This window comes from Bacillus rossius, chromosome 6, assembly GCF_032445375.1.
Source record: "Bacillus rossius redtenbacheri isolate Brsri chromosome 6, Brsri_v3, whole genome shotgun sequence".
In the NCBI taxonomy this organism is placed as follows: Eukaryota; Metazoa; Arthropoda; class Insecta; order Phasmatodea; family Bacillidae; genus Bacillus; species Bacillus rossius.
Window position 1 is genome coordinate 64,308,784 of NC_086334.1, and position 24,567 is coordinate 64,333,350.

Genomic DNA, 24,567 nt, shown 5'->3' on the forward strand with positions numbered 1-24,567 from the left:
AAGAAACTTTCGACATCCTCTCCTTCCTTTTGTTTGGTACCATATAATTGGGCAGTAAGCTTTGCCAGTCTTGATTGGTTTCCAAAATGGTTCAGGAAGCCCCCTGTGAACTCTTCCCAGGTGTCATACAGCCCTTCATGGTTATTCCACCATCTAGAGGCTTCCCCAAGTAGTAATGGACCTATCTGGTCCACCCATTCGGTGGGGTGGATTGCATGTGCCCGTAGGGCTTGCTCCCATTGGTGGACAGATTGCACAGGGTCCTCATGATCCTGCCCTCTAAAGGGCCGAGGTACACTTGCAGTTCCTGTACTTGAAGGTAACGTGGGATTCACTCTACACTGGGCGCAGGTAAACGACATCCCAGCAAGGTCCAGTGGTGTATCTTCCCAGCCTAGACAGGCGAGATGGTAGTCGCGATGGCGGGCCTGGCAGGTGACGATGACTAGGGCTGTCTCCGGGCAGTTAGGCGCGAAGCAGCGCCGGGGAGCTGGAACTGTTGGCTTCTTTTCTACCAGAAGTTGTCTGCAGGGCTGGCATATGTGGATATATGCCTGTTCACTGACTTGTTCCACGATACCAAGGCATTGTAGGTGAAACTGGGCATTGCAGCATACACAGGGAATGCTGGGTCCATCCGGTGCACTGCAGCGAGGTGCGGCACAGGATCCAGAAGACATCCTTCAGTTGGGTTGGGCACCACCAGGTGTTTTCTGCACTCCTGGAAGTGGATGTGGCTCTGGCTGTGCTGATGGCTCTCGTAGAGGCAGGGCGTGGTCCTCAGGTTATCCAAGCTGACTGGCCCCACGTTGGGCGCCAAATTGACTTGTCCCGGGCTTCTGGGAGGGGCACAGGGAGGAGCGGGAGCGGTCCCCGAGTAGGGGTCGCTGCCCAATAGAAGGGAGAGGTAGGAGCAGTCCCCCAGAGAGGTCGCTGCCTACCGGAGGAGGGAAGGGGTAGGAGCGGTCCTGTAGAGAGGTCGCTGCCTACCAGAGGAGGGAAGGGGTAGGAGCGGTCCTTCAGAGAGGTCGCTACCTACCAGAGGGGGTGGGAGTAGGAGCGGTCCTCCAGGGAGGTCGCTGCCTAATACAATACTGCTCAAGTGTTTTTTTTTTTTTTTTTTTACAAAGGGGACTCTTACTGAAGGGAGTCACCCACCAAAAAATCCATTATTTAATAAAAAAGGGCACAAGGTACAATAAAAGATTGGTACATGGGCACAAGGCCTGCAAGGTGACAATAGTCTTTATTCAACAACAAAGCAGAGCTTCCCCGACGAGGTCGTCCTTGATGCTCAGCTACTTATTGATGGGCGAGTTCTTCACGGCTGCTGGGGGGTCCTCAGGGCTCGGATGGTGCCGCGCCGTTGATGGGCCGGCGCGGAACAGCGGAGAGAAGATCATCATGGCGGCGCCGAGGAGGATGGGGTTCCCACAGTGCTACCAGTCGGCGTGGAGGCCCCAGGGTCATCTGTCTGGACCACCGGCCGCGCCTACGTCGTCCGGCTGTCCTTCGTCAAGTAAGTGATCGTAACTGAAAAGCGGACGTCGTGGGTGCGGTGCGTCGGGCGGCGGCTCCGCCAGCTGCCGAATGTACGGATTGTCGCTACGTCGGCAACGACGGAGGAAAGTGTCGGTCGTCTGACAGAGCAGGTGGTGGAGGTGCGGAAGTCCCGTCCTGTCCAACAGTGTCTGGCGGAGCGTGGCGCGAGGGAGGCCGAGGAGAAGGCGGGCACCAAGAAAATATGAGCACGTGACAGGTCGAAGGTTGGAACGAGATGAGTGAACCCAGACCGGGCAGGCGTAGATGAAATGTGAGATGACATATGAGCGATATGCGGTGAGGCGAAATGGGAGCGGAACGGCAGAGGACGGCCTGAGTACGGTGGCCAGCTGGGCCAAGATGGCGCGGGACTTGGTGCGGACGGATTCCAGGTGCGGAAGAAAAGTGAACGAACGATCGAGGGTGACCCCGAGATAGCGGAGGGTGGGCGACCAAGGGACGACTACGGTGGAGATGCGGGGGGGGCGGTCCTGGTGAGGATGAAGACGGGAGAAAATGATAGAGCGTGATTTGGAGTGATTCAAGCCAATGCCGTGCGCAAGGAACTGGGCGTTGAGTGAGGTGAGTCCGCGGGCAAGGCGGTCGCCGAGCAGCCGCTCGGAGACGGAGGAGGCGAGGAGACAGGTATCGTCGGCGTACTGCACCAGGTAGGTCCCAGGCGGGGGCTGCAAGTCGGAAATGTGGAGGGCGAACAGGAGAGGCGAGAGAATGGCGCCCTGGGGGACGCCGGCGAGAATGGGCCGGGGTGCGGAAAGCGTCCCCTCTACTCGAACCCGGAAGGAGCGACCCCCCAGGAACGAGCAGAGGAGACGGACCAGGTGCGGCGGAAGACCGATGGCGGAGAGGCGAGAGATGAGTTGGGAATGCGGAACGGAGTCGAATGCACGGGCCAGGTCCAAGAGCACCATGCCCGTGTGTTGCCGCCTGGCGAACCCCTGCACCACCAGGAGTTCCACACGAGCAATGGCGTGGGTGGTGGAATGACGGGGGCGGAAACCGAACTGGTGATGGGGGAGCAGGTGAAGGGTGTTGACTTGAAGAAGAAGGCGCCGGTGGATGACTCTCTCTGCGATCTTGGAGAGGATGGGGAGAAGAGAGATAGGACGGTAGGAGGAAGGTAAGGATGAAGGCTTGCCGGGCTTGGGGATGGGCGATACAATGGCGAGTTTCCAAGGAGACGGAAAATGGCAGAGGATGAACATGGCGTTAATGATGCGAGTGAGAAAAACAGTGGCTTTACGGGGAAGATGGTGCAGAACGGGGGCGGGAATGAAGTCGGAGCCGGGGGCCGAACGAAACTTGAGATGGGAGAGCAGAGAGGTGACTTCAGAAGGCGTGGCAAGCGGGAAGGGCAGGACATCAGGGAGGAGGGGGAGAGTGACGTGACCGGACAAGGGGAAAGGAGCATCATCATCGTCCGAGGACTCCGACGACAAGGTGGGGTGGGGGGCGGAGGCGAAGGTGGTGGCGAGGTAGGCGGCGACCGCCTCGGTCCGCTCCGAAGCCGTCTCCGCCACCCCGACAGGAAGAGTGAGGGGAGGGATGGAGGTGGGGACGGAACGAAGGCGACGGACGTAAGACCACAGAGAGCCAGAGGTAGCGGTGAGGGAGCCGAGGCGCCGCGCCTCCAGTCGGGCCCTCCACCCCGCGATCAACCGGCGGCACCACCCCCGGAGCACCAGGTAAACTCGGCGATGCAGCAGGGAGCGGCTCGCCTGCCAGCGACCACGGAAGCGGTTGCGCAAGGACACGGCATCACGGAGATACGGCGGGAAGGGGACGATGAGAGGGCGCGGAGGCGCGAGCGGAATGTGAGAAGAAGCAGCCGTAGAGATGGCGTCGGAAAAGTAGAGGACTCGGTCGTCGAGTTGAGCAGGAGTGGCGAAGGGAAGCGTGAGGTCCAGAGCAGCGGAGAGTGAATCCTGGAAGCCATACCAGTCGGCGTGGATGAAGTCGTACCGGGGGAGGTGAGGGTTGGTGTGAGGAAAGAAGTGGAGCGAGCCGAGGACAGGCAAGTGGTCGGAAGTACCGGCGGTGATGGTGCGAAGGTGAGAAATGACGGGAAGGGGTGATGAGAGAGCGAGGTCGATGACACTGGGGCGGCGATGGCGCTGGGCCGGATAGAAGGTCGGTGTGGGTGGTGCGTGAAGAGAAAGGTGAGTACGCCGGAGGAATTGACGGAGGGAGCTGCCCCGCCGGTTCGCGGCAGCGCAGCCCCAAAAAGGATGGGTCACATTGTAGTCCCCGGCCAGCACGACGTGGGCGTCGAGCCGCCCGAGGGCCACAATGTCGTCGGTAGGGAAGGGGAATTGGGGCGGGAGATAGAGGGAGACCAAAGTCAGGGAGTACGGAAAACCGTGCAAACGCACGGCGACAGCCTCGGCCGCGGGGGAAGATGGAACGAGACGACGATGGTGGGACAATGTAGCGCGGACGAGTAACGCCACCCCTCCGCCCCGACCATCACGATCGGTGCGGTGAACGGCGTACCCCGGAATATGGAGGGGTGTGGGGGGGGGTCGAGCCAGGTTTCTGCGAGGAACACGACATCGGGAGAATGCACCCGGAGAAGGTGGAGAAGATCGTGGAGTTTGGGAGGAAGGGAGAAGGTGTTCCAGATAAGGATACTAAGGGGTGGGGCGTGATTCATCAAAGAAATTGAGGAGGGCCTGGAGGAGCACCTCAAATTTCTCCGATGGGGTCTGGGCACGGGAAAGCGCCATCAGGACCTGGCGGATGAGTGGCAGATAGTGGCGGATGAGCGTGATGAGTTCCCTCAACATGGATGTCAGCGAAGTGTCGTCTGAGTCGGCATCGGCGGGGCGAGTGGAAGTGGATGACGTGGCGGGTGGCCTCTGTGAAGAGGATGAGGGGAGGTGAGCAAGAGGTGGTGCCCGGGAAGAGGAGGAAGGCGGGTCGCGGCCCTGCCAAGCAGGAGCCCGCAGGGCCGGGAAAGCCCGAACGTCAGAAGGGAGCGGAGCAGACGGGCGCGGAGCGTCGGTCGTCATCGTCGGGTCAGCAGGTCGCGGCAGGTGTCGTCGGATGTATGCCTGTATGACACGGCAGTCCGTCGAGGTAGCAAAGTGCGGCCCGTCGCAATTGACACACTTTTTAGTCGTAGAGGTGCAGTCTCGCGACCAGTGGTGCCCAGCGCATTTGATACACCTGGGGTCCCGCTCGCAGCGTGTCGATGGATGTCCGGTGGACTGGCACCGATAGCACTGGGGTACCCTCCCAGAGCCCCGGTAGCGCTCTACGGTCACCACCCAGCAGCCTAGCGTCTTCAGTTTGAGGAACCGCGTCGCCTCCCCTAGTCCGTTGGTGCAGACGAGGAAGGGCCGGGTTGTTGAGTCGGCGGAGGTGCGGAGCGGCAAGACGGTGCCCACCGGGAGGCCGAGGTCCAGGAGAGCCTCCTTGACCTCGTCCGCGGTGGTGGAGGAGGGCAGGCGCTTGACCACAACACGGTCGGTGCGCTCGTCGGGACGCAGGTGGGTGTAGGGCTGGTAGCCATGTCTCTTGAGGTGGTCGTAGAGGAACTGATGGTCGTGAGGATTAGCAGTGTAGAAAGACGTACGGTCGTTAATGGAGGTGGCGGTGAGTGGACCGGTGAGCAAGGACTGCAAGTGTTTGATGTGGAGGAAGGGTTGAGCGGTCGGCGAGGAGCGAATGCCAATGGGTGGCATGCGAGGCGGCTTAGGTGCAGACGGAGCAGAGGTGGCCGGCCGCTGAGACGTGGATGGCTGAGGTTGCGGAGGGGAGACAGATGTAGAAGGTTGAGGCTGGGGCGGCGCGGCAACAGTCTTATGTCTCTTCGGGTGCTGGGTACGACGAGGCTTGGTGGTGAGAGGAGGAGCAGATGATGCGGCGTCGTCGATGTCAGAGTCAGGCAAGGAGGATAAGGATCCGTAGCGGTTTTCCACTGGGACGGCGTCATCCGAAGAGAGCACGTCGCGGAGAGGCCGCTTGGTGGTCTTCCGAGGCTTCACGAACCCAAAGTCGTCGTCTGAAGTAGCTGGAGCGGCGGTGTCCATGGGGTCCACAGGCGCGTCAACGACGAGAACGGGTAAGGAGGGAGCGGCAGTCACGATGGGCGAGGTGATAGAGGCAGTGTTGGTGGTAGTGGTGTAGACGGACAGAGTAGGAGACGAGGTAGCAGTCGGAATAGTGGACAGGTCGATGCCGGCGAGGTGTTTCGAGTCGCTGACCTTGATGTTGGCGCTCTGGGGGCGGACCCCCGCCGGTGCCGAGGGCGAAGGCAGAGCCCCCCCCCGACGCGGAAGAGGCCGCCACACCAGGTGCGGTCAGCTTCGTCGTCGATGGTTGCGAAGATGCAGTTGCTTTCGCTGTTCGTCCATAAGGTTTCGTCGGCGTTGGTCGGTCGGTCAACATGGTGGCTTCGGCCGAAGGATTCGGACCGAGATCGCCTCCGCCCAGGTTCGGCATCGTCGGGTGGGGATCCATTCCAGATCCCCCCCTCGACCTCCCCTATAGGCTACGATTCGGTAGCACACAGCACTCACAAGAAGAGGATCTAGGTGCTAAGAGCTAGATCTACGACAAGAGCACTCCTGGTGGTCAACTCAGGAACTTGCAGCAGCAAGTCTCGGCGGCTCGCTAAAATCGCTGAAAGGAAATCAGTTAGTATAAAGCCGAAAGTGCACTGATTTGCTTCAAATAGCTTGCAAAAATTCCCCTGAACAATTCTATGCCTTTGAAGGGAAACCAGCGCACTCCATCTATCCAGAATTTACTGGGAAGAACTTTCTGCCTGGCTTAGCTCAGCCAGGGTAAATATACAATGTATGTACATATTCAGTAGGGAGGGCACATCTGTACCCTTCCTGTGCATACATATTCGAATTACAATACTCTTTACATTCACTTGTATCATTAACAGGTTTCTTGTCACAACACTATATATTTGCATATTTGTCCTGAATTAGGCTGGGCAGGTAGACAAAGTTACCTTAATTTACATTCCCCTTTGTCTGCCATCTAGGGGCGGGTGGCGAACTAAATTTCCTGCCCATAGATTGTGTAGGAGGGGTGGCGCACTTGGGGCTTGTGCTATCATACCAGCCGAGGCCAAAATGGTGGACATGACAAAGTGTTGCGGGTTCTGTGGTAAAAGTGGTCATTTAACGAGTAGATGTTGGCAGAATATGAAACTTAATCATTTTCGATTTAAAGATAAGCACCATATGTTAGTGATGCGAAGTGGAAATAATTTATGTGTGGAGGTAGAAGTGGGTAAGAAAACAGTCAAAGCCCTTGTAGACACCGGAGCGAGTAAGAGTTTCGTGAGCGAAGAATTTTTTGAGCAATGCCTGAAACAAGGGAAACGAGTTGGGCATATTGTAGAGAGGGGGGAAGGTATACAGGTGCAAACAGCTGACGGGAAAATTCATAAGAGTGTTGTGAAAATAATCATGCATATAAAAGTGGATAAATTCTCGTGGGATCGGGAATTTTATGTGATTTCTAATTTGGTTTATAAAATGATATTGGGAATTGATATTTTGAGTGATACTCGAGCGGTTATTGATTGCCGGACTCGTAGGTTAAGTTTCGGTTTTGCACCAAAGTATCGTATTGGATTGGAAAAACCCAAGGGTAGCGAACAGGTAATTTGTGGAGGGATAGAGGGGTGCCGAGAAAGGTTGAGTAAAAGCGAAGTTGAGAAAATTCAGGGAGTGATTGATGAATTTCAGGATGTCATTACCAAAAGAGTAGGTAAATGTATTTTGGACCCCTATAAAATTCAGTTGACGGACGATATCCCCATTAAATGCGTACCATACCAGTGTTCACCCCCAAAAATGAAAGCCTTTAGGGAAATTATTCAGGATTTGCAAAAAGAAGGTATAATAACTGCCTCAAAGTCGAATTATGCGTCACCCGCATTTTTAGTAAAGAAGAAGAAAGCTGGCGAATTTCGTATTGTTTTGGACTACCGCCTTTTGAATCAGAAGATTAGGCTTGATCCGTTCCCATTACCAAAAATAGATACTATTTTTCAATACCTAGGAAAGGCTAAGTTTTTTACCATCTTGGACCTAAATGCTGCATTCCATCAATGTATTTTAGATGAATCGAGCCGAAAATATACTGGTTTCGTCACCCCTTGGGGACATTATGAGTGGACCCGCGTGCCGTTTGGGGTGAATTTTGGAGCTCAATGTCTGTCAAGAATCTTAGGAAAAATTTTGCAGGACGTGCAATACAAGTTTGCTCTGAATTTTTTGGATGATATTTGTGTGTATTCAAATAGTTTGGAGGAGCACATTGAGCATTTACGCATAGTGTTAGGTAAATTGAGAGAGGCTGGGTTTACCCTAAATCCTGAAAAAATTTGTTGGGCAAAGCGGCAAATACATTATTTAGGTTTCATTATTGGTGAGGGTAAATTAGTGATGGATCCTTTGAAAATCTCACCTATTGTCAGTTATCCTCCTCCAAAAAATGTTAAAGGGGTTATGAGATTTTTGGGGATGATTGGGTTTTTTAGCCGGTTCATCCCGAATTATTCGGAACTTTGTGCCCCCTTAAATAACTTAAAAAAGAAAGGGATACCCTTTGAGTGGGGGGAGGAACAAGAAAAGGCGTTTAAAGCACTCAAAATAGCAATTTCAAGCCCGCCTGTTTTATCCTTGCCCGATTTTGAAAAGAGGTTTGTGGTGCAGGTTGATGCCTCGAGTTTGGCTTTGGGAGGAGTATTATTGCAGGAAGGCCCCCTGGGAATGCAACCTATAATGTACATCAGTCGTACCCTAAACCAACATGAACAGAAGTACAGTGTGTATGAAAAGGAGGCGCTGGCCTGTATTTATGCCTTGGAGGGATTAGAGACGTTTTTAGAGCACGCAGAGTTTGATTTGTGCACCGACAATCAGGCATTGACGTGGCTGTTTACCCACCCCCGTCAGTTGGGTAAGATTGGGAGGTGGGTAATGCGCTTAAGTAGATTTAATTTTAAAATTAAGCATGTCAAAGGATCTGAGAATGTGGTAGCGGATGCGCTATCGCGTATGTATAATGCCGAGGAGATTGAAGAAGTAGGTGAAAGGTCAGACGAAGAGAGTGAGGAGAATTTTGATGTTTGTAATGTATTAGGAAATTTCCCAGAGGGTTTTGTTGATTTAAAGGAATTGCAAGATAAAGATGAGGAGGTAAGAAAAATCCGGGAAAATATTCAACTCCCCCAATACAAAAATTTTGAGATTCACAATGAAAAACTGCACTACAGTAAAGGGGGAAAGAGGAGGTTGTATGTGCCACGTGCGTTGGTCAATATGTTGATGCGTTATTTTCATGACTCACAAGTTGGAGCTCACAACGGCGTCGAAAAAACCTTAGACAAACTTTCTGATAATTTTTATTGGCCTACCATTAAAGAGGACGTAAGAAAATACGTTAAAGGATGTGTATCCTGCCAGTTGGCGAAACAACCTCAAAATAGTAAAGTTGGGTACCATAGTGTGGAGAGTATTACGCGCCCCTGGCAGAGGGTATTTTTAGATGTTTTCGGTCCTTTACCCAGGTCGACGAAAGGGAATAGTTGTTTGTTAATTTTGGTTGATGGTTTTAGTAAATATTGCGTATTTTTGCCGTTGAGGGATATGAAAAGTAGCCAGATTATAAAAGCCCTTGTGGAGAAGGTGTGGAGTTTGTTTGGTGGGCCCGAACAGGTTGTAACGGATAACGACAGTTATTTTTGCAGTCAACTGTTTCAAAGCATGTGTCTTAATTGGGGTATTAAACACATTAAAACGAGTCCTTATTATCCGAACCCAAATCTTGTTGAAAGGGTAAATAAAAATGTGAAAATAGCAATGACTATCTTTAGTGAGAAAGACCATCAAAAATGGGATGAGCCTTTAATTTTTTTAAATATGGCTTTTAATATGACCAAGCATGGGGCAACTGGATTTACGCCAGCGTTAATATTCTTGGGGCGAGACATCTGCCATCCCCTATTAAATGTGTGGGGCATTTCGCCAGAGAATTTGTTAATTCATAGCCCACATAAGTTGGAAGAAGTGTGGGTAGATGTTGCGATGAATTTGGAAAAGAGTAAGGAAGTAGTTAGGGGTCAGTATAATAAAGGGCGGTTGCCGAACCCGTTTACTGTAAACCAGGAAGTTTTGTGTAGGGAGCACCATCTCAGCGATAAAGGAAAGCGTAAGATGGCGAAATTGATGTATGCCTTTGGGGGTCCTTATGTAATTAAGAAATTTTTGGGGCCCGTTACCGTTTTGTTAGAAGAATGTGGGAACCATTTTCGCGTGAAAAAAGATCACCTTTCGCAGTTGAAGCCCTATTGTCGGGGGTAGTCCGAATGTAAATTGGTTTCCAATTGATATAAAGGATTTTTAATGTAAATAAGTGAGAAAATTTATATACTTTTATATCTATATTCATATTTAAATTATGATTGTAAGAATATATTTCGTGATTTTTGAAAGTGTTTTAGCGAGTCTTTTATATTTACATATTGTAATGTTTGCCGTAGGTAGCTGGATTTTTGGACTCTAATAAATTAAGTATGCATTAGACGTTTATCTAAGTTACCAATAGCCATTTGAGGAAAATTTGTTTTGGAAAAAAAGTTTCATGGCCGCTGTATTTTTTTTAAATGGTTAAATTTATATTCAGGATTAAATTATTGTAGTTTAGTTTAATTTTTTTTGTAAAACCTTTTGAGAGTTTAGCTATAGGTCGCGCTTTACAGTTAGCGTTTGGTGCTATTTCGAGTTTGCTATCTGTGTCTTAGTTTTGTGTTTTTCTCTTTCTCGGCTCTTTTAAGTCTTTTTTACTTCGTCTTCTACGTGTTGCTTTTAGTGTTACTTACTTTACGCGGACCTAATAGTTAGATAACACAAAGGGGTATTTTTTTATTTTTTTTTTGTCGGGGAGGTTGAGACACTTCGGGTGTCTCATGTGATTATGTTTAGTGTTTATTATGTTTAATTATAATTTTAACGCAATTTTTTAAGTAATGTTTTTATATTTATTTTTATATATACGTCTTTACTAGTTTTAGTTCATATTTAATCAAGTACTGTGGTTTAACGTGCGGCCATTGACCCCTACTGAATGGACTTGTCCACGCATGAAAGAGGGGGAAATTAGCGGAGGGGGGTAGATGACGTCACGGGAGTGTGACGTATGCGGCGAGCGGACAGTTTGGACTGTGTGGAGTCTTGTAGAGAAGCTTGCGGGCGATTGACCGACGGCGGGTCAGTTGTGAATGTGAGATCCCAGGGTAACTCCGTGCGTAGGAGTTGGGACACGACCAACTTTTCGGTATGAACGGTTAACCATGGACAGTGCTACGCGGAGTTATCGTTGCCGCGGCCCGCATCAGCCGCATTGTATTTTTGATAACCTGTAATGTACGGCAACGTATTTCGCATCAACGATTTTTAACTTTTTCGCAAGTCGCGAGTGTTAATCCACCACCCCCCGAAGTGCGTCGACCAGCGTCATTTGACTGTGCAACATGGTCTTCTACGCCCAGTCTACAGCCCGGGTACCCGAGGCGGTACACTTTGGTAAATTTCTACGGCACGGCGAGCACCAATGTAAGTAAAACTTTAATTTTATTAATGGTGAAAGAAGAGGTTGTTTTTGGGACGCAAGTCAAGATTTCGTGTGGGCTCTCCCTCCCATCCCTCGCGCGGCGATGGACAGACTTACTCATGCGATGGCAAGGTTTTTTGTGCCGCAGCTAACGTGATCGCTACGGCCGGGCTTCACGTATAGCATTTGTAAATTTTATGTCGTTTCTCACATATTTTTTTTTTACTTGTCTGTAGTTCATGTATTCTAATTTATCGGGAATAAATTTAAATGTTTGCATATAATGTAATTGTTTTGAACGCTGCAATAACCTACTGCACACCCAATCAAACTTGTAATTTAGTTTTGCGTCTCTACTGCGTTTACGCAAGTGACCTTGGCGAAGTCAAGGTTAGCGGGGTTGAAAAATAATGCTTGTAACTGGCGGTGCAGGTAGAGATGGACGTGGGCTGTTTGCCCCCGCACGGGGTAATTTTTTACACCCCACACATGTGTCACACGGAATAGTTCAGGACTCCAGTTCGCAGTGAAACCTTTCTCGAAGATACCTTTCTGCTTGGAGATTCGCACAATGTCACCGACGTTAGCTTTACGCTTTCGTGGATCTTTCTTCTTCGTGTTGGAAAACACTGTTTGAAGCAGGCGATTGTCCGTTACGTCCTTTGGCTTCATTTTTGTGGTAGAATGCACCGTGGAATTATACTCGTTTATTAGTTTCAGCAAGATGTCAAGCCACTTGTAATTTCCGTTAGCCGTGAACTGCCGCCACATGTTGGAACGCAAAGTTCTGTTAAACCTTTCGACAACGGAGGCTTTGACGTTACTAAATGTAGAGTAGTGTCTGATGCCATACTTCTTCATCAAAGCCTTGAAGGTTGCATTGTAGAATTCTTTCCCGAGGTCCGTTTGCAGGTGCGACGGTACACGTCCATCACGCAAAATATTGTTCATGGCCTTGGCTACTTCAGTTGCAGTCTTTGATTTGACAGGTCTAGCCCAAGCGAACTTGCTATAAACATCGATGACTGTCAACATGTACTTGAAACCTTTATTCAATCGGGAATACGGTATCATCTCAACAAGGTCCGCCTGGAAAAAATCATCAATTCCACGAACTATGACTTTGCGACGAAGGTATTTCTGTCTCGCAGGAGCATGAAGTTCGTGAGCGATTCCGGTTCGACTCATTGTATGTAGCCGGCTTCCCTCAGTTCTTCAAGTATGGAGACTATTTCGTTGATGTGCGAATTGTTTCCTACACTAGGCGAAGCATGTAGTATTCTTAGACGATCAACTCATTCATTGGTGTCGTCCCAATATACATAGTCAAATATCTGACCACTTTCTAGCTTTTTTAGACCTTCACCATGTATTGTTAGTTCATTGAAGAGATTAGCGAGAATGTCGATTTTTTCATGATATTCGTCTTTATATACTCCACTATCTGGATCGTTATCGCGAAAATGTGCATTAGTTAGCTCTAGCAGTTTTTTGTACTCTTGTAAGTCTTTGTGAGAATATACTTTAGGATCCCTGCGATACAGCAATTCGTACAGACCCGGAGTCCCGCGCGTTTTGAACTCTTCTAGGCGCACGATATTTACTGGTAGAAAGTCTATTTCTTTAACACCGAGGAACCACTTAAGGTAGGTTACCCTAAGTTCGCCACCTTAAGAAACTTTTAATTTTAAAATGTGGAAATATTTTTTTGTCAAACTATGTAGGTATTTTATTGTAAAAGAAATATATCAAGGCACCATAAAATGGATGTGAAGCCAAAGAATACTGTATGCGCACTTGTATACACATAAAAAATTGTGTGTCTACAAATGGCGAACTTAGGGTACATATGCACCATAAGTTCGCCACATGATAATCAAATATAAAACATACAAACTGAACAACTACTTCCAGTACCTATGTAAACATTCTACATGCGGTTACTTAAACATCCCACTATACTTCACATGTAGGACACACAAATACTTGTTTGTCATGTTTGGTAAGTCCAACACACTCTTCATGCACAAACCGTTTACACAAACTGCAACCCCTCATGTCTATCACTCTATCTTCTTTGCACAAAAAGCAGTACCAACTCTCTTGATGCAGTGATTTCTTAGATACAGAAGATCTTCGAGGTGAAGTGTAAAGTTTTGTTGGATTTTCTTTGGAACCAACAGCTTTGGACTTCTTGGGAGGATTCTTCTGGTTGTGTGCTGATGGTGATGCGGAGAGATGGACATTTTTGGAGCTGCAGGGAATGGATTGATTGTTTGAGTTCACAAACAACGATTTTTGCACTTCTACTGCTCGACTGTTAATTGCTGGATGGTTTCTTTTGGCTGGTTGGGCATTTCTGGCAGGTGTACTAAGGATTTCTGAGAATAAGACATTCGATTGCTGGTTCCGAGTACCATTGTCTCCATGCGAGTTATCACTGTCCCATGCACTGCTATTATCTGTTTCTTCAGAGTCATTGTGTGGTTCATCCTCGTGGTGGTTCCGTATGGCTTCTTGATGTTGAGCTGGCTCAGGAAAAGGTGGCAAGGTTACTCTTGGTACTGTGGTGGTTTCACTTGGCGCGAAAGCTTGTTCCGGAATTCTGTTTGGATTAAATGGGAAAATTCCACAAGCTTCAAATCCAGCTTTAATATTTTTTGGAATTGTAGACTTCTCCCATACGGGTGAAAACACATAACCAAAGCGCTGCTTGTTGAATACTCGATCCTCATATGTTGTCCAGAATTTCATAAGTTCCTCATCCCAGTAAGCTTCAAATGGGCCAAAAACTGATTTGTCCATCGGCTGGAGCTCGTGGGTGGTGTTACTGGGTAAACATAACAGTGAAACACCCACATTGTCAGCTGCCTCGACTATGGAATAATCTAAGTGACACTTGGCTCCATCCATGATTAGAAGGCATGGTCCTGCAGACTTGTAACGGCTGAAGTGATGCAGCCACTTCACAAATGTTTCAGATGTCATTGAACCCTTCGCTGTCATCTCTACTACACTTCCAGCTGGCAAGTTGTCAGCCCACTCTGGCTTCAAGCGTTGTCCCTTGAAAAGGATCATAGGCGGTATAACATTGCCCAGTGCATTGCCACATGACACAATAGTTACATTTTCACCATGTTCTTCACCACGGAAATGTACTCTCCGAGAGCCTGTCTTGGCAAGTACGAAAGGCTGTCGATGTAAACTGAGACGACAACCTTTCTCATCTACATTGTAAATTCGTTCAGGCATGTGTGCAATATCAAGCTTTGTCATTACATCCTTCAGTGTTCGGAAGTAATCATTCACTATAAACTTATTTAATTTTTGTGCCCGAGCCTCATTAAGATGTTGTGCCTTCCTTCTAGCGATTTCAGGATGTTTCTGGAGAAAACCTTTAAGCCATTTCCTGCCAGCATACCCTTTCATAACACTGAATTGCTGCTTTATCCTATTTTTTTCGCAAAAGGTGTAAACACATTTCCTTAAGACTTTAACAGTCAAGGGAAAGCCTACATCTGCTAATCGCGTTATTCTAGCAACCAACTGTACTTCTTGCTCACCTGTCAGGACTGTAGGGCGTCCATTTTTCTTTTTGTTCCAAACTTGAGATTTGACATAACCTCCTAATGTTCGGCGCGGTATGTTATATCGCTTACTTGCTCCCAATATACTGATCTTCTTGCTTCTGATCATGGCCAAAGCCTTGTCCAAATCCTCCTTGGACCATTTGCAATATTTTCCACGCAGAGTACTTTTATCCATGGCCTGAAACAATGTTTTAAATACCAGCAGTGAATAATGGAGTTTATAATTATAAAAAGAAACAAGTAAAATATAAGTTCATGAATGTTTTATTAAATAACTACACACTCCAAATATTTATCCAAAATTATGAGTTATTTATTTTTTAATAATTTTAAAATACATAAATTAATATCATGTAATTATATTTACCAATGCAAAATGATTTTCAAACCTCTTGACACTTTTTTAGGTATTGAGTAACTGACAGAGGTAAGTTTGTCATACTGTTCCTAAGTTCGCCACATAACATGCTATGGTGGCGAAATTAAGAACACATACACGATTTTCTAAAATAATGAACCATTAAACATTTTTTCATAAATCCACACAACTATTTATTTCATCATAAAGTACACAGAAAACTCTTTTAAAATATATATGGAAATTTAAATTAATTAAAACGATTAATATATCACAAATGGATACTTACAGAACAATTTTTATATCGTGATGAGCATTTTCTACAATATGGCGACTATCGCGACACTGGCAACGGAACTGCCATAGATGTTGTAAAGGTTAAAGCTTTAGAGGTGTAAATATATATGCTTGCTGCCACCTGTTGGCCCACATCAGTACTTTTTTTTTAGGGCAGGTGGCGAATTTTGGCACACTGGCGAACTTAGGGCAACCTACCCTATTATGTTTTCTGTACACTCCGTAGGTCGTGTCATTATTCCGGCTCGTAAACGATATCAGGTATGGCCGGACCATTGCATTAACTTGATTGTTCCTTTTTCGGTATTTTTTTCTTGTGCATTGACTCTGTACTCGTTAAGTCTTCTTCTTCTCTATCTGGTTCATACTTTCTCTTCTTTAGAGTCGGCATTTCATCTTAAACTTCTGTCTTCACATTGATGGCTGGTTCTTCCTTATTTTTAAGTTCGTAGAGGCGACTAGTGATTGGTTTAAAAATCTCCTCATTTTCCATCTCACATGCAAGTCTGGTTCGTCTAGCAAGTAGATATTTTTCACGAACAGACTGTATATCTAGATGAAGGTTACTGACCAGGTCCGACATTGTACTGGCTGAAACATATTGCAAGACCTCTTTTATACTTATTAATTCGTTCACAGAAACTTCTTTCTTGTTTTTGGCTAAATCTGAATTTGTTGACAAGTGAGATAGTGATACTTTCAGACTACTTTCAAAAGTCCTCAAATCGTCACGTCTTTGTGCATTCGATACTTCGATCATGTCGCAAATGCGAGAATCCGAGCCTTCCACGCGCTGGTCGATGGCAACGAGATACTCTAGTAATTCGTTTTTCACACTGTCTACTTTTTGAGCCAGTAGCGAAATGTATTTGCAGATATCGTCGTCATGAGACTTGAGAGCAGTACGTAAGTCTCGACTGCTACGAGCGAATTTCGAAATGCTATGACTCATGTTTGACGATAAACTGATCGAAACCTCGTCTGTACCTGCCCTTATATAGAGGCAAGTCTTTGACTATAACAAGGAATCCGTGTTCGTCTTTCCAACACAAGGAACACATGTCTTTAAATTCCTGGAATGTCATGTCGGTGTTTACGTAATCGTCATAAGCGTGACGTAAATTAAGTTCGTCCATGCGAAAAAGCACTATGACATTCGCGTTGTCTCGTAGGATATGTTTTGGAATACGACTGTACGTCTGACACAGGTAAACGCAGTCTTCCTTGGCGTGTCTGCCCATGGAAAAGTACTCTTGAGTAGTATGTAAATGACGGTCCTGAAACAGGATTCAGGATGTGGTTTCGGTATCGGTGTCTGCCATCTTGGATTGTGACGTCATGGCAGCCATCTTGGATGGGTGTGACCTTGAACTTTGACCTTGACCTTGACCCCGGCGGCCATTTTGGATCCGCCATCTTGGATGACATCATTTTGTTTTCTCGAACTTTCCGCCATTTTGTTTTCCGCCATTTTGAATTATGACATCACCATTGCATTTTCCGTTACGCCCGCCATCTTTAACTTTTTTATTTATTATCCGATTTTAATGAATTTTTTTTATAATTTATAAAAAAATTCAATTAATAAAATTTTAACAAATTTTTTTTAAAAAACATACATTTACGACACGGAGCTCGGAGTCCTCGTGTCGAACCCGACGAGGTCAAAAAAAAATTAAAAATGGCGACAGGCTCCTTCCTCAATGGTGGCTGGAGGCAGACTGACTTACACCCACCACTTTTTTTCATAGCACATATATCATCAGGTAGTATGACGTCATGTCCGCCATCTTGAAAATCCGTAATTTTTATGTTAGAAAATCGGGAAAAAAATTAAAAATCATTAAAAAAATTAAATAATCGAATTTAATAATAAAAATCTTTAAAACCACCGTTGCTCTTTTCTTTACGGCAGCCATCTTGGAAATCCGTAGTTCCAATGCTAGAAATTCGGGGAAAAGTTCAAAATTCATTAAATAAATTTGTAATCTATATACTGATTGATTAGATCGACTTAGGTCCTTGGTTCGATCCCTGGCCGATACAAAACAACTTTAATTTAAAAAATACCACAATTGTGACAGGTTTTAGAAAATAAAAAACGCTGCAAGTACTTTTAAAAAAACTTTTATTACATACATTCTACACTACTACAAGTACAAAAAATAATACACAGACAAAGAACTAAAGTCTTGTGGATGTCTCGATTCAAACAGTCTTCTTATTGTATGGACTAAGCCCTTTACATGACTTGAAATGTCTATTCAGTCTATCAGGTAGACATATTGCTACACCACAATTTTCACACAAAGCAGAATTATCGACTTCATTAAAAGGATTGTGATATATTTCATGTTGTTTTGCACTTCGAATAGTTGCTAATGTTTTGTTACAAAATATACAGCTTCATTCTGATGAATGTACACCCAGTCTATCACAATTCCTGAGGTGTCGTTTTAATCTTCCATAGTGTATAAACTTGCTTAAACACCTGTTGCACTGATATTTAATGCGTTCAGAGTTATTATTACAATTGTGTATTACATAATCACGTAATTTCAAGTTTTTGATCTTGTCACAGTACGTACAGTTGGATGATGGAACACCGTTGGATGCTCCTTCCTTCATCAATGACACTGGAACTGTTTACAACCATTGTAACACTGCTGACATGTTAACTTCTGAAGCCTTTGAGGTCTGCTCTGCGGAAGATGTTGCATGCATCGAAATTTCCTGCTGTGCTGATAGAGCATGTTTAGTTGTAGACGACGTTGTCATCGTGGTCTGCACTGATGATGGTAGACCTTCGATCCAGGTTGGTATATATAGTGGTAATGATGCCATCGAGTTCTCAAGAATAGCTAGATACTGGTCTATTATTTAAGTCTGACTACCCGATCCGTTCATCACCGCAGCCAGAGACAGACTGAAGTTCATATCACCAGGGTCACACTTATATATTCTCATTAGCTTGTTCAACACATGAGTCAAAACAATAACCATGTTCATTATACTTGCACCTCACTGTCTCGGAGCATTTTATATTATGACGATGTAAGCTGTCGAGACGTGAAATTAGTTTACCGCACTTATTGCACCGAAATTGTATTCGTTTCAGTAAATTATTCGGACAACTGCTTCTTTCATGTCTGCGCGCGCTTGAAGTGATAGTAAATGACGCGCCACAGTATTTGCACTGATGCAAAGTACGCTCTTCATTAATTGAAGTCTCCTCTGCAGTCGGTATCGGGATCTCCGCGGCTGTCGACACCGCAGCCATTGAGCTCTCCGCTGTCGTGGTCTCCTCTGCAACCGGTATCGGAATCTCCGACTCCATCATCGTTGCTGTCATCGAGGTCGCTGCTGCTGACGGTAAACAGTCTATCCCGGTCGACATTGGAGCAGTAACTAAATCTCACGAAATTTACTGAAGAGAGCAGGTCCGTACTGCACCGCGGCCAGAGGTAGGCTGAGGGTCCACTCGTCTGAACCTCGCTTATATACCCGCGGTCTACTGGAATACTACATTAGTCAAAATATTGTCTGTATTTAAAATTAATTTTTATTAGGTACCTAAAAATTGTAGAAATAAAAAACAAACACAAGTTCAGGTTTTACACATTTATTTATAACAATTACACAAATGCATGTTAGGTTAAGGAATTAAGCATTTTCGCAAGCAAAGTCTTTAATGCCGCACGAACTGCCTCTTCGACTCCGGTTCCAACTGGTTCGCAGGTCACGGGGTCAGGAACACAGGTTTCCAGCTGGTCATCATCTGCGATGTCGTCATCTCGAGCGAGACATGGTCGATGGCGTCTGTGACCACGTCTGCGCCTTGGCTCTACTGCAGTGCTAGTTGGGACAGATTCACTGCCTGAACTTTGATGACGAGACGAACGTCGTTTGGACATCTGCGTAGAAGCATCGCAGGTAGCAACAGGTTGCAACACGCTCATGTTTGGTGTTGCACGTGTAGACGAGGCGACTACCTCAGCGATGCTAGCAGGAAGGATTGTGTGCGGTCTCATGTGATAGACGGCACAGTTTCCAGGTTCGCGACAATCTAATAGCTGCTGAGTCGGTTCGTAGGACATAGGAAAGTGCGAAAACCGCCAATGCTGAGCGTCTCCATCACAGGTTTCTGTATATGTACGTAGATACCCGGAATCCCAGTAGCTGTACTCGACACTGCTGAAGCTAGGTCGTACGCTCACGTACACGTTAGCAGGATGAAACGTAAACATCTTCTTGCGGGCTCCTACTAACATTGTGTGTGCCATTTCTGCATTAACTGCGAGTTTGTACAGGCACTGACACGTTCAAACTTGTCGTATATTGCACTAAGCTTGCGCAGGGAAGGACAGCTATAGTCGGCCTGTAGGTCTTCAATTTCAACTGCTCCGACATAACACAGATCTCGTAGCCATTTCCTTTGTTCAGGTCCGGCAACGAATATTGTTTCGTTTTGAACTAGTAAATCTTGCAGTGTGTTTTTCACTTGCTGGTATGGGATTTTTCCTTCGTCCCACTCTAGTCAGTGATAATATTTGCATAGCCATTCGTTCGACCGTTTACTTTTTTCGTCTAGTAGTTTCCAAGGATACGGGGGTCGGAAGCTGCGGGTTCGAGTCTTGTCTCCGGAGGTAACGGAAATTTCTTTGAGAACAAAGCCGTTTTGGCTCTGGAAACCTTGCAGGTTGCAGTACATCTTGTCGCTAGCAATGCCTGATCGTAACTGAATTATTATCGCAAACGAAACAGTATTTAAGTCAGAATTTTCACAAGTTTGTCTCGACAATTGTATGATGCAAGCCGATCGTGAAGTATCAGACAAAAAGCATAGGTGTTTGGTGGAATATTTCCGCTAGTCGTTATCCCGGTCCTACAGTCGATGATGTTTGAATTTAATCGATCATCCTGTTTGGAAACGTCAAACACCATTAACGGAGCCTTGTTCTTGAAACTGTCGGGACTCAGTATCGGTGACTGTCTCCGACCATAGTAAGCTTGCTGAAACTTTTCATACATTTGATATGCGAGAAGAAATCTTCCACTTTCAAAGTCCATGTTCATATCAACGTACGGATAACTTTCGCTGTTTAAAAATATTTTTACATTACGTAATTGACAGTTATCGAATAAGGAGCGACTTACTCCTGCATTGAGCTGTCTTCCGGACTGAAGCCCGACGATGATGTATCTTGGTTTTTCCGTAGCGAAGCTGGACTTTACTATCCAATTGATACGCTGACTATGAGGCAAGCCAGGATAAGTTTCCAGGCTCCAGGATCGGAATGGCACATCGAAGTTCTTGCCATTTTCTATGTTCTTCAACATCTTGACTCGTTCAACGGTGCTCACTTGGATGTGGGGCAGCATCCACTCGATAGACTGTAGTGTTAGCGAGACATCTTGAGGGTTTTCTGCAGCGACGACAATTGCATTAATCTGCGTGTTGGCTAGAAGCAGTACGAGCTCATGTTTCGAATTAATGTTTATATGCTTGTATTCCTCAGCGAATCCAAGAAGCATGGACAGAGGAACACAAACTTCGAACTTCCCTTCGGCATAAACCGGAAGCTTTATTCATCCTCGAGAGCCAAACCGGCCATCTTTGCAGCAGTCAGTTCATTTGGCGTGAGCGAAAGTTAATTTTTCATAGCAGATGATATGCATACATCTCTCGTCTGGTCTACCTCGACGCCATTGTGTACATAAGTAATGCGCTCGATGAGGTGAAGAATACAATTGCAGGATATTGTCGACGTTTTCGGATGCGTACCATCCGCTTTTGTAAGCGCGCCTCTTATACGTAGAAATGACTGTGAAGGTAAAGTACAAATATCTTGGTGCTGTACAGCAATGTGTACTTCCGATGGAAGTGCGTACGGTCCGAGCAGGAAAGGCTGGTACTCGTGCAATTCCATTTTCGTAATGCTGTCATCAAAAATGACCGGATCTTCCACGTTGAGGATTTCGTCTTTCATATTTATACTAAGAAGATACTTTATGTTGTCAGATGTTAATGCACCGATGTCTGTTAGAGAACTATTCTTATTCACGCCAATACGATATCTTTTATAACTGTTCGGTGTTACGAACTTTATGCCCATCGCTTCAAGTGCAGACGTAATGTAATTTCTTCGTCTTGAAAATTCACCAATCGTCCTCGCTGGTCAACGAATCTGACGACGACTTCGTGTGCGCACTTTACGACGATTGAAACGTAAATGATACTTTGCGGTACTTCGACCAGTTTATATTCTGGCGGGACCTTCGGTGAAAACTCGTGCAGCATGTTGCTTAGTCTTCCGTTGAGATACTTTCCACTTGTCAAATTACAGTTTATTCTTATGACATTCACAGGCAAAATGTATACTGCGCGCGTAGATTCGTACGTTCTTCCTGCATCATACACCTTTGATTCAAATCCTAACATCGTACCTATGGTCCCAGGTTTCGTAAAGTCGACAATTTCACTGCATGTTAGAATGCTTTTTTGAGTGTTTGTATTTCCACGCAGTTGAAAGTCTACATCCTGTGGTAACATATCCCTGATGTAATTTGCAATGTCGTCAATTTCGTAAGATCCAACAGGTAACTGTATTTCATGAGCGGTCCCATCGCTTTTCAGGAAGCAGATCTTGCAGTTCTCTTCGTCGATATTCGGTATGGCATTATACTTTTGAAAATCTACGAGTCCGATACACCATTCTCCGTCTAAATCCAGAGGCGGGAAATGAACCGCCCGCAGCTCAGATGCGTGACCTGTCAAGGTAAGTGTTATCGACATGACTAATAAATTATCATCACTTCACAAACTTTAAATAGCAATTGTTTTTGTCAGCTAAATTTTTTTAGTTAAAAAACGAAGACACAAGTGTCCGCAGTTTGTTTGATTAGGCCTCTGTTCCGTTTCGTAATTGTAGAACAATGTAGTGGTCCGGCCCAGGTACCGCCTAAGTTCAGGCGGAGGTCTCAAATTACCGAAACTGTCGTAGTAAGTAGCTTTTTTTCCAGACTTTATATACGCTACCCAGTGCGTGCCACGACCTGCCGTCGTGTCTAAATTAATTATGGCGCGTTCGTTGGTTTTTGGTTTGCTGGGTAAAGTGTCTCGCATAAACACGCCGCAGAAATTTGGTATTTTCAATTTACGAGCGTACTTTATTAAATCTACGTTGGTGAGCGGTCGTTTCGGCAGAGAACTTAGGATTTTCGTTTCTTTTTCATGCCTCGGCCTGATTTGTGAGGACGTAAGTACAGTCCTGCGCCGTTTTTTTTTTACCCATGGCAATGGCTTCCATGCTTGCATTATGTCGCTGTGCTTCTTTTAACTGCTTGCGCTCATTCTTCGAAGTGTTGACTGCCCGCACTATACCGCTCGTTGCACCGATGAGACCGCCGAGAGAACCTAATGCAGGCAAAAGCAAAGGAAGAAATCCTCCTATAATCTTATTGTCGAGAGTCTGTAATTTTTGTTTGGCTTTTTGTATGCCTGCTCCAGTCTTGCGTTTGGTCTTGCGTGAGTTAGTCTTTGACTTGATGGAGCTGGTTCGACGAGCACCCAGTCCTAATTTTGTCTTTGCCTTCATGATGTTAGATACTCCCCAGGCTGCGATTTTTTCTCCTAGACCCGCGTGCGACGATTTACTTATTTCTTCAGCTTCCTGTGCCAATGTCTCGTCGGCCCGGTGCCTGGATTCCAGATCCTTGCAGAGCGAGTAGGCAATATCGTGCTGCTTGCAATGTTCGTCGAGAGAATTAATGCCCACGTCACCGCGAGCTAACCTTTTCGCTAGTTTGGTGCCGGGGCCGCAAAATCTGTATCCGGGAATGTGTAGCTCGAATGGCAGATTGTTTATCGGCGAGTTTACAAGTCCTGCACTGCTGTGTTTTTTGTTCTTACCTCTTCGAGTCATTACGCGCAACTGACCAGAAAGTATAAATGAGTTTGATTTTATACAATTTATTTAGTACAATGCAGGTCAGTAGTATAGGATAGCCGGTCTGGAAACTGGGTCCGGGGCGAGGAGCGAGGCGCCGGTCCACCATATTGGATTGTGACGTCACGGCGGCCATCATGGATGAGCGTAACAGGACACCGCGAAACGGGACAAGTAGGACATTGACCTTTGACCCTCAAAATTTGCCAAAACTGGGCAACAAATGCCCAAAATTCCTCCAAATTCGCCAAAATTTCCATTTCTGTGAAAAAAAAATTCCGCCGAAAAATCTCAAAAAATTCCACAATTCAAAAATCAGGATTTCGAAAATCCTCAAAAGTCGTTTTGCCCTAAAAAGAACCCTAATTCCTAAAAGAGGCTTAAGCATCCATGTCTAAAGCCTCCGATAAGCCTCTGACATCATCTAGGATTATTACCGCCATCTTGGATGATGACGTCACCGTTGCAGTTTCCGTTACGGTCGCCATCTATAAAACTTTATTTATCATCCGACTTTAATGAAATTTTTTTTAAAATTTATAAAAAAATTCAATAATAAAATATTAATAAAAATATTTAAAAATCATACATTAACGACATGGAGCTCTGAGTCCTCGGTTCGAACCCGGTGAGGGCAAAAAAATAAAAATGGCGACCGATCCTTCCCCCGTAGTGACTGCTGGCAGACTGACACCCACCACTTATTTCAAAGCATATATAACATCATCTAGTATGACGTCAAGACCGCCATCTTGTCTTCGATGCTGGAAGCCATCATCATCATTGTATCGTCGGCTAGAGTGCGCCGACGCCATGTTAGTTTAATTCGTATCCGCTAGAGTGCAGTAATCATTTATTATTGCTGTGACACCCGCCATCTTGTCATTTGGCCGCCATCTTGAAAATCCGTGAATATTTAGCTAGAAATTCGGGAAAAATTCCAAAATTCATTAAATAAATTGGCAATAAATATACTGATAGATTCAATCCGGTCCTGTCCTCGGTTCGATCCCTGGACGATACAATAACGTTTAATTTTAAGTAAACTATAATAATTTTAATAAATAATCATCAAAGTCCTAAATGTAGCATAGTTTCCAAATCAACCATCATCCTATAAGTCATTATGGTCACCATCTTGGAATCGTGTAATTATTTAGCTAGAGATGCGGGAAAAAGTTCAAAATTCATTAACTTAATGTGTAATCTATATACTGATTGATTAGAT

General features: G+C 45.9%; 1 protein-coding gene across 1 annotated transcript; it reads left to right on the forward strand.

Annotated features, from left to right (window-relative positions):
• Positions 1 to 2,810: 2,810 nt before the first annotated feature.
• On the forward strand, positions 2,811 to 3,482 carry LOC134533456 (uncharacterized). Its single transcript, XM_063370980.1, has one exon. It carries the CDS (start codon positions 2,811 to 2,813, stop codon positions 3,480 to 3,482), a length of 672 nt encoding a protein of 223 aa, XP_063227050.1.
• Positions 3,483 to 24,567: the final 21,085 nt, after the last annotated feature.

Excerpts from the sequence above, each read along its gene's own strand:
- LOC134533456 (XM_063370980.1), top strand. The coding sequence starts at position 2,811 with ATGGTGCAGAACGGGGGCGGGAATGAAGTCGGAGCCGGGGGCCGAACG.